Consider the following 16,831-nt stretch of genomic DNA (forward strand, 5'->3'; position numbering starts at 1 on the left):
ATGGAAGGGGGGGGGAAATCGAATCGAAAATCGAATTTTTTATAAAAAAAACGCAGATTTTTTTAGGGAAACAAATCGCCCAGCTCTAGTACAGAGAGGACCTGCTCTCACTCCCAACTTATAAAATACAGACGCTTGGTCAGTGGCTCTCAGCGCCGGATACCAGCGCGAAAATCACCCTTTAGCGTCTGTATGGGACGCACCGGGCACCGCGGTGCTGTAAGATGACGTAGTATTAGGAGCGACAATGGTAGCGAGTAGTATGAAAGGCCGAAAATACGCATAACGAGGCAGGTTGGAGTGGTAGATGTGTCAAACAACACAAGACTTTCTCCCAGGAGACTGGGGTTTGTGTCCCGTTCTTGTTCCCTACGTCCCTGAAACATACATTTTGTAACCCCACCCACGATATTTTACTAAACCTAACTGTCCCGTTCTTGTGCCGCGTGTCAGTTCAACATATGTCCTGACCCAGAGCGTCAAATAGTGACGCCAAGAGTCCCAACTAAGTATAATAACATAATGCTAAAGGCAGTCCTTCCAGAAAAATGCTCAGTTTTTTTGTGATTGTTACGGGCAGAAATCCTTGATTATGCAGCACGTTTTCTTAAAAAATGTGATGGAATATGCGGGATATTTATGCAATTTTATGCGCTGAAATTGTAAAAACCGCGGGAACTTGCAAAAACTGTGGTTTAATGAAAAAGAGAAAAAAAATGTGATTCTCCCAACACCCTGCTTTTCGATGATGTTCACGTCGCGTAATTACGTCACTTCATAACCTTCCCATGGCAACAGGGGAAAATGGCTGCTCTTGTACATACATGTGACTTTTTTGCAAAGAAAATGGGGGATTATGAAATCATGCAAGCCCCACATATTTTGCACGGAACTCTGCAATTTATGCGGCGAAAGTGCAGCATATTTGAAAAAATGCGGCCCCCGCATAAATATGCAGACTTTGGCTGATTATGCATTGAATTATGCGATCGCATAATCGCGTTTTTCTGGAAGGACTGTAAAGGAGACTTTTTGCGTTAATTCCAAACGCCAAAAGCACCTGATCGAGCGTGGCTTTTTGACGCAATGGGACTGAGAATGTGTTAACAGAGACGATGGCGGTCGGAGTCAGTGTGGATTGAACAGACTGAACGACTCCCAGCAACATAAAAAAAAATCTGATGTGCCCCTCTGAATGAGGACAGAATCTCATGGATTTGTCGGGGGGGCAGCTCAGGCACATTTGGCTGTCTGATGTGACGTCATCAGTCCTCAGTGGGCGTTGCCGAGCTCTCCATTGGCCATAGTCAGTTTGCTCCGCCTCCTCTGACTGAGAAGTTTACGATTCTGTTGAACCTTTACTCGGACATCAAAAACCTCCTGGATGGCTTGCTTGAAGCAGTGGAAATTGTAGTCAATCAGTCCTGTGAGGGACAGAGAGAAGACGGTCACGTCTATTACAGGTCAGACAGCTGATGACGGAATATACTTTCAGAAACATAAAAGCCAATAAAGTTCCACCATAATCCAGAAATTAGATACAAGCATTGAAGGGTAACTCAACATATCTTGTTGTGTGGAATCAGTAACCAGTCATGATTAGTTATACTAAAGGGTGAAAGTGAGGAGTAATTTCCACAAGGGATGAGGGTGAGATTTTCAAAATCCTGTTTGTGCCCCTCCCACTTTTAACATCTTTCCCACAAAAAATCTGCGGTATAAAAACGATTACGGCTACTGTTTGGCCACTGTTTGGCTGAGAATGTGAATCGAGCTGCTGATGTTGCACTGATAAATAAAATTTCCTACGGATGAATAGCAGGCCACCAGGCCGTCACATATTTCCAAAGATGAAAAACTGACTCCCTTTTGGAGCCAACATCAAATGGCCACTTGATGAAGTGCAGTTTTCGTCACTTCCGCGTACATTTTTCTGCACCGAAGGTTGCCGCTTGGTTTGACCACGGAGATGCTGCGTCGCAGACTGCAAAGCAGACCTGACTACACTAGCCGTTTAGCTCAAACTTCAGGCGTACACCTGGTAGTTGGGTCGGATCACGTAGTTACCAAAAACTAACCGTACCAAAGCATACAACAGTTTGTTTTTTTAACCGGAACAAGACCCCTTCCTCCAGGTGATGTCAGCCCAGTTGTTTTGGTCTGCACCCGAGTGCGGTTGCCGTGTTCACACCAGCCCAAACCAAGCGAACCAAGGGGGTAAATGCTCCAGTGTTTGATTCAACAGAACTCAACAAGGCAGGTCTGAAAACGGCCATATGAACCAAGAGGTTTACATAACAACGGTGTTTTGGTGGGGGCTGCAAACGAAAACCTTTGAAACCTGAGTGAGATCTTTTGAATATGCAACTCCAGTGTCGCCGAGTAAACCAGCAAAACCGGTCTCTGTGAAGCCAGAAACTAATTTTAAGTGGAGACGGTGAAGCGGCGCACTTGTCTTTTTTCCATTTGTAGCGAGACCGTTCGTTGTAGCCTGAGAGAAATACATCAGACTTCAAAGTGACTACTCCACCACACCGCTGAACTAAACATGTACTCGTGCAAAAATAATTACCACAGTAAACAGGAGATCGTTCGTTCAGGACATCAAAGGGATATGGCTTCATACCTGCTGAGCCACTCCGATTCATTTGGCTGACATGTTTTATCTATGTCTATCTCTTTTCATCCTTATGCACTGTGGACATTGTGGGTTTGAATTCAATTTGGCCGCTACAAACAAACCACTGACCCTGATATTCTGTTCCCAAAGAAAGCTCAATGCAGTCACTGAATGCTGCAGAGGTTAGAGTCAACCTGGGACCAAAGAATTGAAGCAGCCTGTATGAAAATGTTCGGAGTGAACAAGCAACGGCCTTTAAATCCATCCACCGCCAGTGGATAAGCACCCTTCAGTGAGGCGGTTAACCCCCCCCCCGCTGATCCAGGGCAGCTCCCAGCAGCTGACCTGAGTGCTCCATAATTTTAAAGCACTCTGTGGAACAGAAGCCGAAGATACACACACAACCGCCGAAGTGTGCTTGCTTTATCTGCTTTCTACAGAACCATAATCACCTGTATTGAAGTTATTCAGGTTGATTTAGGCCAGTTGAGACAAGATGACATGTTTATTTGTACAGTATCCCTGGTGATTTACTGTGCATCTGTGAGGAACAAGTTAGATTAAATCAATGAAAGTAGAATTAAATAAAATAGACAACACGTACGTAAATAATGAATACAAAGTTTCAGTTTAATTACAGAGCGCTAATACATTTTGATGAAGCTATCAAAGGCCTTGGAATAAAGAGTGTTACATTACATATAAGGGTGGCACGGTGGCTCAGTGGTTAACACTGCTGCCTCACAGCAAGTAGGCACGGCAGATCCCCGGTATGGGCAGAGTTCAATCAGTGGTGATTCTAGGCAAAAATTCCAAGGGGGCCCCTCAAAAGATAAGATAGACTTTATTGATTCCACACTGGGGAAATTCACTGGTCGCAGCAGCTCAAATGCAACACAACAAAAAAGAAAAATACACAATAAATATAAATAGAATAGAAAAATACACAAAAAATATAATAGAAAATAAAAAAATACACAAAAAATAGAAAAATAAGAGTGATAATGGTAAAATGTACACTATAAACACTTCTTTATACAGGTGCCAAGAACATATACAGATATACAGATGAATATACAGATGAAAATAAAATGGCATATTGCATAGGTCACAGAAGAAAGTGCAGAGTAATGGATAAATAGCTATACATAGTGCAGAATATTTTTAAGTGTTGGCTCATGTTACTGTGTTAAACCAGTGTTCATCACTTTTATGTTTTCAACTCTTCAAATGCTGCTTTCGGGCCTTGCCTGTGGCAAATGCTGCCACTATGTCCTCCAGATCCAAGGACCTTTGCACATTTCGCTCTCTTAATAATTAATAATGGATTTTGTAACTTACAGTTTTAATAATCCGCTGCATTTGGCGACGGGACTTTATACGCTTTCGCTGCTGTAAGAAACTTCCAATAATGATCCTGAGGAGAGATAAGAAAGTGATATAGTGTATGATACTTATCATAGTAGCATGTTAATAAAGTCAATTGAAAATGCTTTCACGTTAGAATTAGAATGAAATGTTCTCCTCGGACATAGCTTTCATTATTTATAGCTGTCATAGCATTCATAGCTTAACTCGGATGAAGCTTTCACTGGGTTCTTAAAGGTCCAATGTGTGGGAATTTCTCCCATCTAGCACTGAGATCATATATCGCAATCAACTCTCTCTCGCCACACAGTTCAAAGTACGTATTACAGCTAGGGTAGCCTTCACGCTTCAAAAAGTGAAGGTGTACAAAAGGCCGTCTATCAGCCGTGGTTGTCAGTATATGTATCTATGGTGGGAGTGCCTGCCAGACAGTGGCGCGTACGCACGCTTCACACCGCCAGCGGGCACGCGCGCCACCAGACGGAAAAGAGACAGAAAGAAAAGGAGACTGCAGCGGTCCAGAGGATAATTAACTAGTTGGGATTTGGTGTGTGTGTCCAAAGCAGCTCCATTGTTCACTCTTTTTTTTTCTGATGACGCCGGTCTCTTGCTCTTTTCAATATCCGTTTTCTTATTCTGGGCGAAGAAGAAGAAGACTCCTGTTCCTGAAATTTTGGATTGTTAATACGTGTGGTCCTCCATGTTTCCTTCTTCAAAGTTGCCGGGGGCCGGGAAGCTACGATACCCATTAGCAGCATTAGCAGCACCTGGGAGTTTATCATGTGACAGTGAAAAGGTGAAAGGTGGAGCAGTGTGTCCTGTATGTCCATTACCGGCCAACGTATTTCAAGATGGCGCATGAATATGGAGCGTCTACCCCAGTTCATGCAAGCGCAAATTAAAAAAAGAATTCAAGCCAATAGGAATACTTGGAATTGATGGTGGTGGTCAATATTCATGAAAAAGGACAAGTTTGTGAAGGGCAATACAGATTTTGATGATGAATAACTACAAACGTTTAACGTTATATTTTTTGCAAAGTCAAATTCAGGACTTTCCGGGTGCCTTTTTTTAAGCTTTTTAAGCTTATCACAATGGTTTCTGCCTAACTTTAAGCACTTCCAACCTAGCCTCGTGAGACCGTCCTGATCTGGCGAGCTCCAGTTTTCCACTCGCAGATCAGTCTGGCGTCTTGAGGCAGAGAAAATTTGGAGCTGTTAGCCAAACAACCGAGCCAATCAGCGTTGGTTTTGAGGTGGGTTAGGTGGTGATAGACAGATGGTTTATCCAATCAGCTAACCAGTATTTTCAGACAGCGGTAGCCCTAATTCTGTTAGCCGCTCGCTAATGCTTTTTTTCTCTTGGATCCTTCTTTTGGAATATGGTCCGGGAACCTGAAATGGTGACTTTTATTCCTAAATTCTCGTTACACAAACGGAAAATCTCCTTTACCGACATGTTGCTTGCATGCTGAGCTAACGAGCTATGCTTTGCCTGCATCAGCAGGGGCGGGCTTGTGGTTGTATTTTCATACGCTTCGTGGATCTGATTGGTTGATTTGGCCCGTCTATCACCAACATAGGTGATAGACAGATGGTTCATCCAATCAGCTAACCAGTATTTCCGCCCCTTCCCAAAAGTTCTCCAACGGAAAGTTCCCAGATGGATAGGCCCAGCAAATGCGAAGCAATCCATCTGGCGGAGTCAGGTTACTTCCAACCTGCTTCATATCATTAAAAAGGAAAACTGTTTCATCCACATTCATACGTGATTAGTTTTGTATGTGTTGTCTTTTAGCCAACGCTGGTAGAAACTGTAACCTTGGGTATGTTGTCTGAAAAGACCGACAGATTGCACGCACAGTTAAAAGCGAGGCCTGAGCCGTTTTACATGGATAGCTCCTCGGAGCGAACAAGCTCATTAAAGTAATGAGCGCAAGATTTTTTTTTTTTCACGCACTTCAGGCTGCTGCTGCTGCAGTCCCCTGGGGACCTAGCAGCCATAGCTCCGGACTGCTTGCTGGGTTAAGTAGTTAACAAAAACGTGAAAGAATAAACGCCATTACTCTAACGTTAATGCTAGCTAGCTAAAGTTATGCAAGCGTCTCACCCATAGTTAAGGCTAAATGACAGCATTCAGACAGTTACTGTTACACAACGTAATCTTCGTTATCTGCTCTACTTACCACTGTCTTGTTTTCTTTTCTCCTCATCCTCCTTTTTTCTCTGCCTTTTTTCACTCCCAGAAGGATAATTCCTCTTTATTTTTATATCCATTACATAAGCTTGACCCTTGGACTTTTTATCAAAGAATCACATCTTTTCACATCTTTTCTATATCAAGTGCTGAGCTCAAGTACAGGAGGGCATGGTGAATGATTGTTGATGCATGCTGCGAGTTTCTAACGCGCACGTAAATGTATTGACCTTTTCTCTCAAAGCTTTCCTTGCGGAGGAAGCAGACCATGGCGAGGAACTTGGTGACCTCCTTCAGGTACATGACTGTAGTGTTGTTCAGGTGGATGATGGCCATAGACTCCTCGTCATAGGGTAAACCAGCTTCACTGTCACTCATGCTGAAGGAGAGAAGACAGAAAAACATTTTGTCTGAAAAATAATGCATCAACTAGGGCTGCACGTATACAGTACTGTGCAACAGTTTTAGGCAGGTATGAAAAAATGCTGTAAACTAAGAATGCTTTCAAAAGTGGAAGTGTTAATAGTTTATTTTCATCAATTAACAAAATGCAGTGAATGAACAGAAGAGAAATCTAAATCAAATCAATATTTGGTGTGACCACCCTTTGCCTTCAAGACAGCATAAATTCTTCTAGGTACACTTGCACACAAAAAAAAAGGTTTTTGAAGGAACTCGGCAGGTAGGTTATTCCAAACATCTTGGAGAACTAACCACAGATCTTCTGTGGATGTAGGCTTCCTCAAATCCTTCTGTCTCTTCATTATGCTGAGATCAGGGCTCTATGGGGGCCATGCCATCACTTCCAGGATTCTTTATGCTGAAGACAGTTCTTAATGACTTTGGCTGTATGTTTGGGGTCATGGTCCTGCTGCAGAATAAATTTGGGGCCAATCATACGCCTCCCTTATGGTATTGCATGATGGATAAGTATCTGCCTGTATTTCTCAGCATTGAGGACACCATTAATCCTGACCAAATCTCCAACTCCATTTGCAGAAATGCAGCCCCAGACTTGCAAGGAAACTCCATCATGTTTCACTGTTGCCTGCAGACACTCATTATTGTACCGCTTTCCGGCCCTTCGTCGAACAACCTGACTTCTGCTACAGCCAAATATTTCACATTTTGACTCATCAGTCCAGCGCACCTGCTGCCATTTTTCTGCACCCCAGTTCCTATGTTTTCGTGCATAGTTGAGTCGCTTGGCCTTGTTTCAATGTCGGAGGTATGGCTTTTTGGCTGCAACTCTTCCATGGAGACCACTTCTGGCCAGACTTCTCTGGACAGTAGATGGGTGTTTGGGTCCCACTAGTTTCTGCCAGTTCTGAGCTGATGGCACTGCTAGCATCATCTCCCATATAACTCTGTCCCTGTTTCAAAGACAGGGAGGATTTCTATTGAGGCAACATTTTCACTTGTTTCAGGAAACACTCACAGGTAAAATTAGGGACCTTAATCAGTCACACTGGTGCATGGTAGGCGGTTGAAGTAATCCAGGAAGGATTGCCATGTCATTAGTATTTTTACTGCTGACCACAATATCTTATCTCCTCTATATTAAATGAGCTACTACTTCTCTGATCCACCAAGCATTTGAAGGAAGTACCTGATCCTTCCATTTAAAAAGAATGAGCCGATGGGCCAGGAGGGAATTAAATGCAAGGGAGTTAGATCAGGAAATTGAAAGGTAAATTCCCTCTGGAGCCACTCCAAACACCGCAGTTACAGGATTAGGTGGAATACTACAGGAGTACAGGGTTTTCCTGACTCAAAATCGGCTATGCACATGTTGGGGACCAAGAAGCTGGTTAAACAGTGATTTGGCTCAGATTGAGTTGACTGGTGAGACACAGGGGAGGCAAGACAAAGGATCTTGGCCTACATGTGAATCCCAAAGCCAGTTTCACCAAACTCCTACAAGCCGCCACTTCACAAGATGGAGAAAGTGCATTCAAACACGAGGACGGCAAGGCAGACTGGTGGTGAGACAAAGAACTGCTTCACACCTGTGACCAGGTTGCAGTTTTCCCATTGGTCGTCGGGTCCTTGAATGCACCACCCCGCCACTAGGAGGTGGAGGAAGGATAAAAGCTGTCTGCGTTTGTGTTTCTTTGCTTTTTCACGGTAACCCCCGGTTGCTGAAAGGAGGCACTGGTCCGGATTAGTTAGCCAGCATCACCTCGCTGGTCGAGATTTGAGCTGGGACAACTTTATATCGGTCTGATATAAAGGGGATCCGAGGAAATACTGGCCGAAGTATTCCCTCATCTGCAGCGGGTTTAATCAGCCTGGATTCAAGAAAAGGACGGCGTCCTGTTTCTTGTTTGGTCGACCTGGATTACGTCTTGTCCCCTCTGCTTCGGGATTTAAACGGATCGTTAAACTCTGGCAAGAGTTTTAACTGACAAACAACGCACACAGTAAGAGGCTTACACAGTTCTGGGCAGATATTAGAACTAGTGCGTTTTGTTTTGTTATTAATGAGCAAAGGGTTCGCTACCACTTGTTGCCATTAATGTGATCTGATTTAATCATGTACTGGTCCATATGTGATTATTAATCTGTGCTGTGAATGTATAAATTGATCACTATACTCGTTGATTTATGTTGTGTTAAGTAGCTGGGTATAACCGTAATCGCTACCTGCTTAAATCACTCCTTTCAGGAGTTTAGTTACTCTCTGCGATAGAATCGCGAAAATCAGCTGTTAGTCACTGAATTAGTTATAGTGACGTTCTCCTCAGCAAAACAAAGTCTCAGTCTGTCCTAAACCACACGTTAGCCCAGACCTGAGTGGCTGAGGGGAACTGGGTCATTATCGATAACGAAAGATCAGAGTGCCCCCTTTTTTTTCTTTATTCTTCTTCTCTGTCTTCTCTCTCTAACACACACACACACACACCCACAGGCTAGCCGCGTAGCTCCCGAGCTAACGCTGCAGGCTAGCTTCACACGTGGAATCTGCTTACGTTCGGACAGAGCTAACACAGGAACTAGCTACCATACCGACTAAGCGTGCGCGTTGCCTAGCAACCCCCGGCTTCTTCAGCCCCTCCTCGTGCACGCAGCACCACTACCGCCCTCTTGAGGCCAAATAGTTTTGTGCAGCTCACAGGAGTAGCCATTTTTGGAGTTGTTTTGTGTTAGAAATACATGTCGACATGCCCCTCCTCTCTCACACACACACACACCCACACCCACAGACGTGTCCATGACACATGCTGCTTTGTTTTGCTTTGTTTTTGGTTGTGATATTGTAAAAAGGTATATGAGTTTATTAGTGAAGGATTATTGATTGGCCACCGATAATTGTGACGTTAATAAATCTTATTATGCTTAATTAGCAGTTGCTTGTGATTATTTGTGTATTTGTTGTAATAATTGCTGATCAATCAGGTCCGTTGCTTGGATTCACCCCTTCCTTTATTTCCTTTTAAAGGATATTCACAGAAATGAGACTGTTCCACAGTTTGATTATTGGTCCCTGACTTGCAGGGTGGTGCCCCGTTTTTGATTGTTTGTCGATTTGATAAAGTTATTAATAACCATATTCATAACTTTATTAATATTGATAAAACATCTTTGATAATTTGCCAATGATCAAATCTGTACCCTACGAGAATCCTACACACAACAGCAAGCATGATCGGTTTGCGTACAGTAAAGACAATGATTCTGTGTTAGCTTATTTGACAGAAATCTATCTTTTTTTCTGACAATTTGATAAACAAAAATGCCTATTATGCTTCAATAAATAAAACCCCAATTAACAAAACTGCTTAAAAAAATAATGTGAATATTTAAATACTACTGTTAAAATCCTCAAGAGTCCGGTACAGCCCGACTCTCGATGGTAAAAGTGCTCCTATTCATGTTTATGTTCTGCTTGTTCAACAGTTGTTGGGTAAATTGCTGATAAACACACTTAGAGAAGATCTGAATTACTATTTTTTCTCAATTCTTATCATTTTTGCACTGGTGGTCCTTTGGGAATGGCTAAAACCACTTTGGGAGGCGCCAAAAATTCCTATATGCAGGAAGAACCCTGGAGTACACGCGTGAAAGAGTATATATATATACATAAATAAATAAATAAATATAGATGACCAAACGGGGCAATCAACTGACAGGAGACAAGCCACATGGATAATTGCAATCCGATGCAAAACGTAATGGCCGTGTTAACGCTGTAATATCATCAGGGCAATATCTTTTGTGAATAAGACTTGAGACAGGGCGGATAGAGGTTGCAAGTAATGTGGAAATCATACTGCTGCCTGCGGCAGCACTTCAGGTGTGGGCGGCGTACTGTAGCGCTTTCGTCACTGTCACCTGTGTCACGTTCTGCCACAACACAGATTTTGCAATAAGTAATTACCGAGATAAACACACACAAGAGACATCTGCTTGCCACAACACAACATGATCTATGTCACAACCACACAGGTTGTACTCTTCTTTTAGCAAGACAAACATCGAGAGGAAAAGTGTTATTTTCAAACTCTCTTGACTCTTCTCTTCATTAAATGAGGAAAGATGCAAAAGGTTATGTTGGCTTTTAGTTTCTTCAAAGATGTAGATTAAAGTTTAATGTAATACCCAGTTTTGCTGGTATGTTTGTGTTATGTCAGATCGCAAAAGCTGTGGCAACTTTGTTTCAGAGGTGACAAAAGTTATATATAAGATATAATAAAACAGTAAACGTGAAGAAAAGAAATCTAATATTCTTTATTGCTCAGATTTAGGTTGCTCAATACAGTTCACTCACAACTCAAAACAACTGCATTGCTGTTACTAATAGCCTAACTATGAGATAAATCACATTACATTTACCAATTAAGCTACATTATGGGATAGGCTACTCCTACCAAAACACATGTAGGCCTGTACCTCCTTCTTATTCTAATTAGGAGCCAATAAACAATAAAAATAATTATTTCTTTAAGATATGTTCCCTTACATTTGTACACTTTTATTTTATACCTGTCTTATTCTATTTTGGCTGTTTTTATAACACATGTTTTAAATGCTCTTTAATGTTTTATGTAGAGCACTTTGAATTGCCATGTTGCTGAAATGTGCTCTACAAATAAAGCCGCCTTGCCTTGCATTGATAATAGAATGAAGAGCAGTAGAATCATGTTTTAAGTGGAGTATAACTTTTAAATGTTGTACTACTGTGATATAATACCGTTACTGCAAAAAAACAAATACAATACTGTGATATACATTTAGGTCATATCCATTCGTTGTGAATTTGCCCATCAGTGTGCCGTTGCAGCAAGCAAGCACACAGACCGGATTTTAGTATTCAGCCACACAGCCTACATTTCAAAATGTAGAAAATAAGGTTGAAAGGGAAGAGACTGAGAGGGAAATGGAAGCAGTGATGGCAGCGGTTTAAAGGCAGATAGGAGTCTGAGAATTTAAACAAGCAGAGCAGAAGGACACAGAGAGAAACTGATCACTGGACAGAGAGAACATGCTGTTCTTTTTAGCTTCTTTGTCACAAAGAAAGCAAACAAGATCTGATAAATACAAATGGGTCTTCCTGGTTTATATATATTCAGGTTTTCTTCTCTTTTTGAACCGAGACCGGGACTTTTCATTTCACAGTATACATATGCTGTAGCATCAACTCTTTGATTCCAAAGAAGCCTCAAAAGCCAAATAAATGGCCAAGTTAATTTGTATGGCCCTTTCATCATTTACAGATTTACAAATGGCCAAAATGATTGAAAGTGTATGTGAAAACGTAGCATCAGGAAAACTCAGAACAGATAAATAGGAATTCTAAAACTGGGTCAGAACTCAGATAAGACAACCTCATTTGCAAGTCCTGTTTTCTGCTGTGGAGAAAGCACCTGATATCATCTGTGCTGTTTACGTTCGTGGCTTGTATTCATTTTGAGTCTACTCTCCGCAATCCCCAACTTCAAACAGCAATGAGAAAATCAAGACATTATCTGCTACTACTGTTCCATCTGCGTACATGTTGTCACATAAACAGCAGTAACTCCATTTCCACATCTCCTTTGAATGGATTACATCACATTCGTTTGACATTTTCTCTAAAGAACATACGAGTGCATGTAAAGTCCACACAAACAGGAGACAGATGTTAACAAAAATTGTAAGCATGCCCTCATGCAAAAAATGGCATTAAATAGTAGGGATCAACCAATTATCGGCCTGGCCTATCATCGTGGCCGATATTTGGAAATTTGCAGATAATGTGCATCTGTGTTTTATTTTACTGATGATAACCATTACAGTTAATTAACTATAAAGTGCACTATTTTGGCTCAGCTACAGCTCTGTAAGCAGTCTGCAACACAAACTGATAGCACGTTAAAACTTCAGGAAGCTATTTTCGTTTTATGTATTTTTTTAAATTGACTGCGTATTATGTTTAAACTTTCAGTTCTATTAAATTATTGCTTAAAGCATTAAAACTAACTTTTGTGTTGGAGTTTGTACCATTCAAAATGTTAATTTTGACGAAAATATTTTAATTTTTAACTGTAAATGCATACTGTATTGGTTCCAAATATCGGTTATCGGTATCATTTGCTAATAATAATTGGTATCAGTATCGGCCCGGACAAGCCAGAATCGGTCGAACCTCTATTAAATAGCATGTTCAGTATGACTCTAAATTCGTTTAGTTTTTTAATGAGGAGAGGCGGTTTCCAGCCTGTGGTGCAAGATGGGCAGTGACTCTGCTGGGAGCACACATTATAAGTTTCATGTAAATCGGGTGATGTTTGTCATATAAGGCGCATTTCCTGTTGCCAGCAGGGGGCGCTATCACCAAAAGATAATTTTGGCCTGTAGGTGTCTTCAGGCCTGGACTCTTGTGATTCGTGAGAAATTTTGGGCAGATACGACGACGTACACTCAAGTTACAACAACTTCTTTGTTCATCGCTAAACACTCAAAATGGGCGCTAGTGAGCCATTTTCGTGCGCATTTTCCCGAAACCCATAAAATACATACATTTTCCCCAGACTTGATGCGACCACCAAATTTGGTAAGTTCTTGAATATATTGAGCCCCTCAAAAAGCCAATTAATTTGACGGGAAAATAATAATAATAGAAACAATTAAAGCTGCGAGCAGCGATGGACGGGCCATCGCGCCTCTGCGCGCGTTGGGGTTACCGGCGGACGGCGCTCCTTGCGACCGTGCATTTGCGAGTTCAATGATACCTCACACAAGACTCTACGTCATACGGTTCATTAGCTGTGAAAGGGGGCGTGGCTAAAACATAGGGGGCGGGTCCAACCATCACCAATGAAGAAGGAAGTCTCTGCTGAGTTCAATGATACCTCACACAAGTGTTTACATCAATCGGGCCATTAGTAATAAAAGGGGGCGTGGCTTGAACATAGGGGGCGGGCCAAACCATCACCAATGAAGAAGGAAGTCTCTGCTGAGTTCAATGATACCTCACACAAGGGTATACCTTAAACGGTTCAAATGTTATGAAAGGGGGCGTGGCTTATGCATAGGGGGCGGGGCAAACCATCACCAATAAAGACGGAACTCTCTGCTGAGTTCAATGACACCCAAGGGGGTAAGCTTCGCTTCAGGATGCGAACCTCCGATGGCGCCATTTTGTTGCTACGAAGCGATCACCTCTTGTTAGTATTACACTGACCGCCATTTTTTTTTTACGTCACTTGACTGCGAATAACTTTACATCTGAAGCGTTTAAAGACTCTATTTGTCCATTGTTTATTTCTAAAGAAACACGACAATGTATAAAAGGCTCCATTACCTTGTACCTCACGTTATAGCTCCGTAGCAGACGCTTTTGTAAAAATAAGCTAACGATTGTGTCATAACCAAGTGACTTACTGTCGCACAGTAGAGGAATTACCGTATAGTAAAGGAGAAGCTCGCAGGCAGTTTCGACTTAAATTAGCTGTTTAGGTTTAATTACTAATGTTAACTAGCATGTTAGTTAGCAATAATTAGTCTGTGCTTATGTTATCTCCTTACATATACCTACACTCTCCGTCTCTGTAAGATTGGGAATGATTGAGATTTCTCTTGTCACAGTTACCAGCAGACTTACAACTTTCAGACACGTTGCTCACGTCACATTTACATTGTCTTTGTCAGTTGGAGGCTGCGCAGTAAAGCAAGAGATCACCGGAAAAGTGCTTCTAATAGCCTTCAATGATCTCCGTCCAGAGCAACGGGGTCTATTGGTCCATTATATACTGTCTATGATGACACCTCACACAAGACTCTACCTTAAACGGTTCAAATTTTATGAAAGGGGGCGTGGCCTGAGTAAGTGGGCGTGGTCATATTATAGGGGGCGGCTCAGTATCACAAGTAGACCACACATTCTGAGTTTCATGCAAATCGGATGATGTTTGTCATATAAGGCACATTTCATGTTGCCAGCGGGGGGCGCTATGACCAAAAGTCAATTTTGGCCTGTAGGTGTCCTCAGGTCTGGACCCTTGTCAATCGTGAGAAATTTCGGGCAGATACGACAACGTACACTCAAGTTACAACAACTTCTTTGTTCATCGCTAAACACCCAAAATGGCCACCACGCCCACACCGTCAGACGAAAGGTTTTTCTTTTAATAACTTTTCATCGTTAAGGTGTTGGGATGGTAAAGACCGAGTTTGAAGTTGATCGGATGAAATCTCTAGGAGGAGTTCGTTAAAGTACGACATGTGGAAATGGCCAAAATCGCACTAACTTTGAGCATTTAATTCAAAATGGCGGACTTCCTGTTGGGTTTAGGGTATGGCTCTAATGAAGTTTTTTTTTTTACATCTTGACATGTTACATATGTGTACCAAGTTTCGTGAGTCTACGTTAAACGCACTGCAGGGGCTCAATTTTCTTAACTTTCTAGGGGGGCTAGCAAGCCATTTTTGTGCGCCTATTCCCGAAACCCTTAAAATACGTAAATATTCACCAGACTTGATGCGACCGCCAAATTTGGTGAGTTTTTGAATATATTAAGCCCCTCAAAAAGCCAATTCATTTGACGGGAAAATAATAATAATTCCTTCAGTTTCAATAGGGCCTTCGCCGCTGTCGGCGCTCGGGCCCTAATTATCAAAATAAATAAAACACCCTCATACGTTTTCATGGCCACTGGCCTAATCATGATGACGTATGTAGTCCTAGAATAGTTTCAGGGCTACAAAGAAGACAAGACATCCAAAGAAGAGAAAACATGCATCACTAATGTGAGTTTAGTCAAATGTGGATTCATTTTTGTTGTCAAAAAGAGAAAAAAAGACATAATTGTATTTTACAGACAAAAGAATTGGCAAAGGAATATTTTAGTCACATTTAAGCTTTCCAAGCATGTAGCATGCCAGGTTTCTCACAAGAGAGGAGTCCAATAATTAAATGAGGTAAAAAAAGACTCCATTCACTAATGCCTCTAATTAAGGATCACATCCCAGCTGTTTTGTCATGATAATGATGGCAGCCTTCTGTACAACAATCAGTGGATTTATGTGAGCAGGCCCAACTGGTACCAATGAACATGTTAATGTGGAACAATTCCAGGAAACAGGTTAGTGCAAATATCATTAGGGCTTACTTAATCGGGGAGTTACGGTTAACTAAATGGTACGTGTTTACAAAGAGAACATAATCCACAGACATCTGGCATCAACCTCTATCCAATACAAAATTAGCAGGAGTCCTGTTTGTGCCCTCGGCTGCAGATTCCGCATCGCAGCTGTGATGGGTTAAATATTCACTCACTACAGGCCATATGTTGCCTAGTTCAGTTAAAAACCCCAAACGTGATGCCTAAGGTGAATCACACACACACACACACACACACACACACACACACACACACACAAACACACACACTTCCCCTTATTATCTCGATAACAAACATGGGTCAAACAAGGACCACCTGGCCCAGGGGAGGCATTGTAACCATACGTCATTCAGTTTTGGTGGTTATATTACACTTGCCTGTGTGTTCCCAATCCCAACCAATGTTAACCAAAAACGCTGCTTACTTAGATTCTGTCCTCACGTGTGTAAGCTTAGACATTGTCTTCTACTGTAGCTGAGAAGCTCAATACACAGAAACACAGGCACACACACCTTTTGGTCAATCTCGTGGAAGCGGCCGGTTTGGCGAGCACGGCATGCTTTTCTTTGACAGCTGGCTTTTTTTTAAGATGGTCTTTTTGAGGCCTGCCATCTCCGTACATTAAATTGCAGCCCGGTCTCATAGCAGTTCGTGTAAATGTGACGTTATTGTAATCTATTGATACGTGTTCACAGAGACGTTTTTGTCGGTTTTTACATGGCGGACAACACGAAAATGTGAAGTAATGTATTTCAATGGGAAGCATATTTTGTGGCCACAGCACGAAAATGGTAGGGAGTAATATAAAAAGCGGAAAATCCGCGTAGGGAGGTTGGTCGGGGTGGTGGATGGGTCAAACAACACAGGACTTTCACCCGGGCGAGCGGGGATCGCGTCCAGCGTGTGGTGCTTTGTTTGGCGTTTTGTCCCGCGTGTTACTGTGGCGCGTCTCCCGGCATTTAAGACGTCCTTTCCCCGTAAGGTTTTTCCTAAACCCAACCTCCGCCATCCCGTTTTTGTGGCGCCTCCCCAGCGGGCCGCC

At 42.2% G+C, this 16,831-nt stretch overlaps 1 protein-coding gene across 5 annotated transcripts in view; it reads right to left on the reverse strand.

Annotated features, from left to right (window-relative positions):
• Positions 1-969: 969 nt before the first annotated feature.
• The window catches only part of rragd (ras-related GTP binding D), a 42,582-nt gene continuing 26,720 nt past the window's right edge, over positions 970-16,831 (reverse strand). For 2 of the 5 annotated variants that reach the window (XM_028564971.1, XM_028564974.1), the window contains exons 6-7: positions 6,415-6,563; positions 970-1,424 (exon numbers count right to left, since the gene is read on the reverse strand). In XM_028564971.1, the coding sequence (XP_028420772.1) occupies positions 1,273-1,424; positions 6,415-6,563 (301 nt within the window). In that variant the 3' untranslated portion in view covers positions 970-1,272. Of the gene's footprint in view, positions 1,425-3,640; positions 4,038-6,414; positions 6,564-16,831 lie in introns of those variants that run through there. The other 3 variants (XM_028564973.1, XM_028564972.1, XM_028564975.1) reach the window with 3 other exon arrangements.

This window comes from Perca flavescens, chromosome 20 (assembly GCF_004354835.1).
Source record: "Perca flavescens isolate YP-PL-M2 chromosome 20, PFLA_1.0, whole genome shotgun sequence".
In the NCBI taxonomy this organism is placed as follows: Eukaryota; Metazoa; Chordata; class Actinopteri; order Perciformes; family Percidae; genus Perca; species Perca flavescens.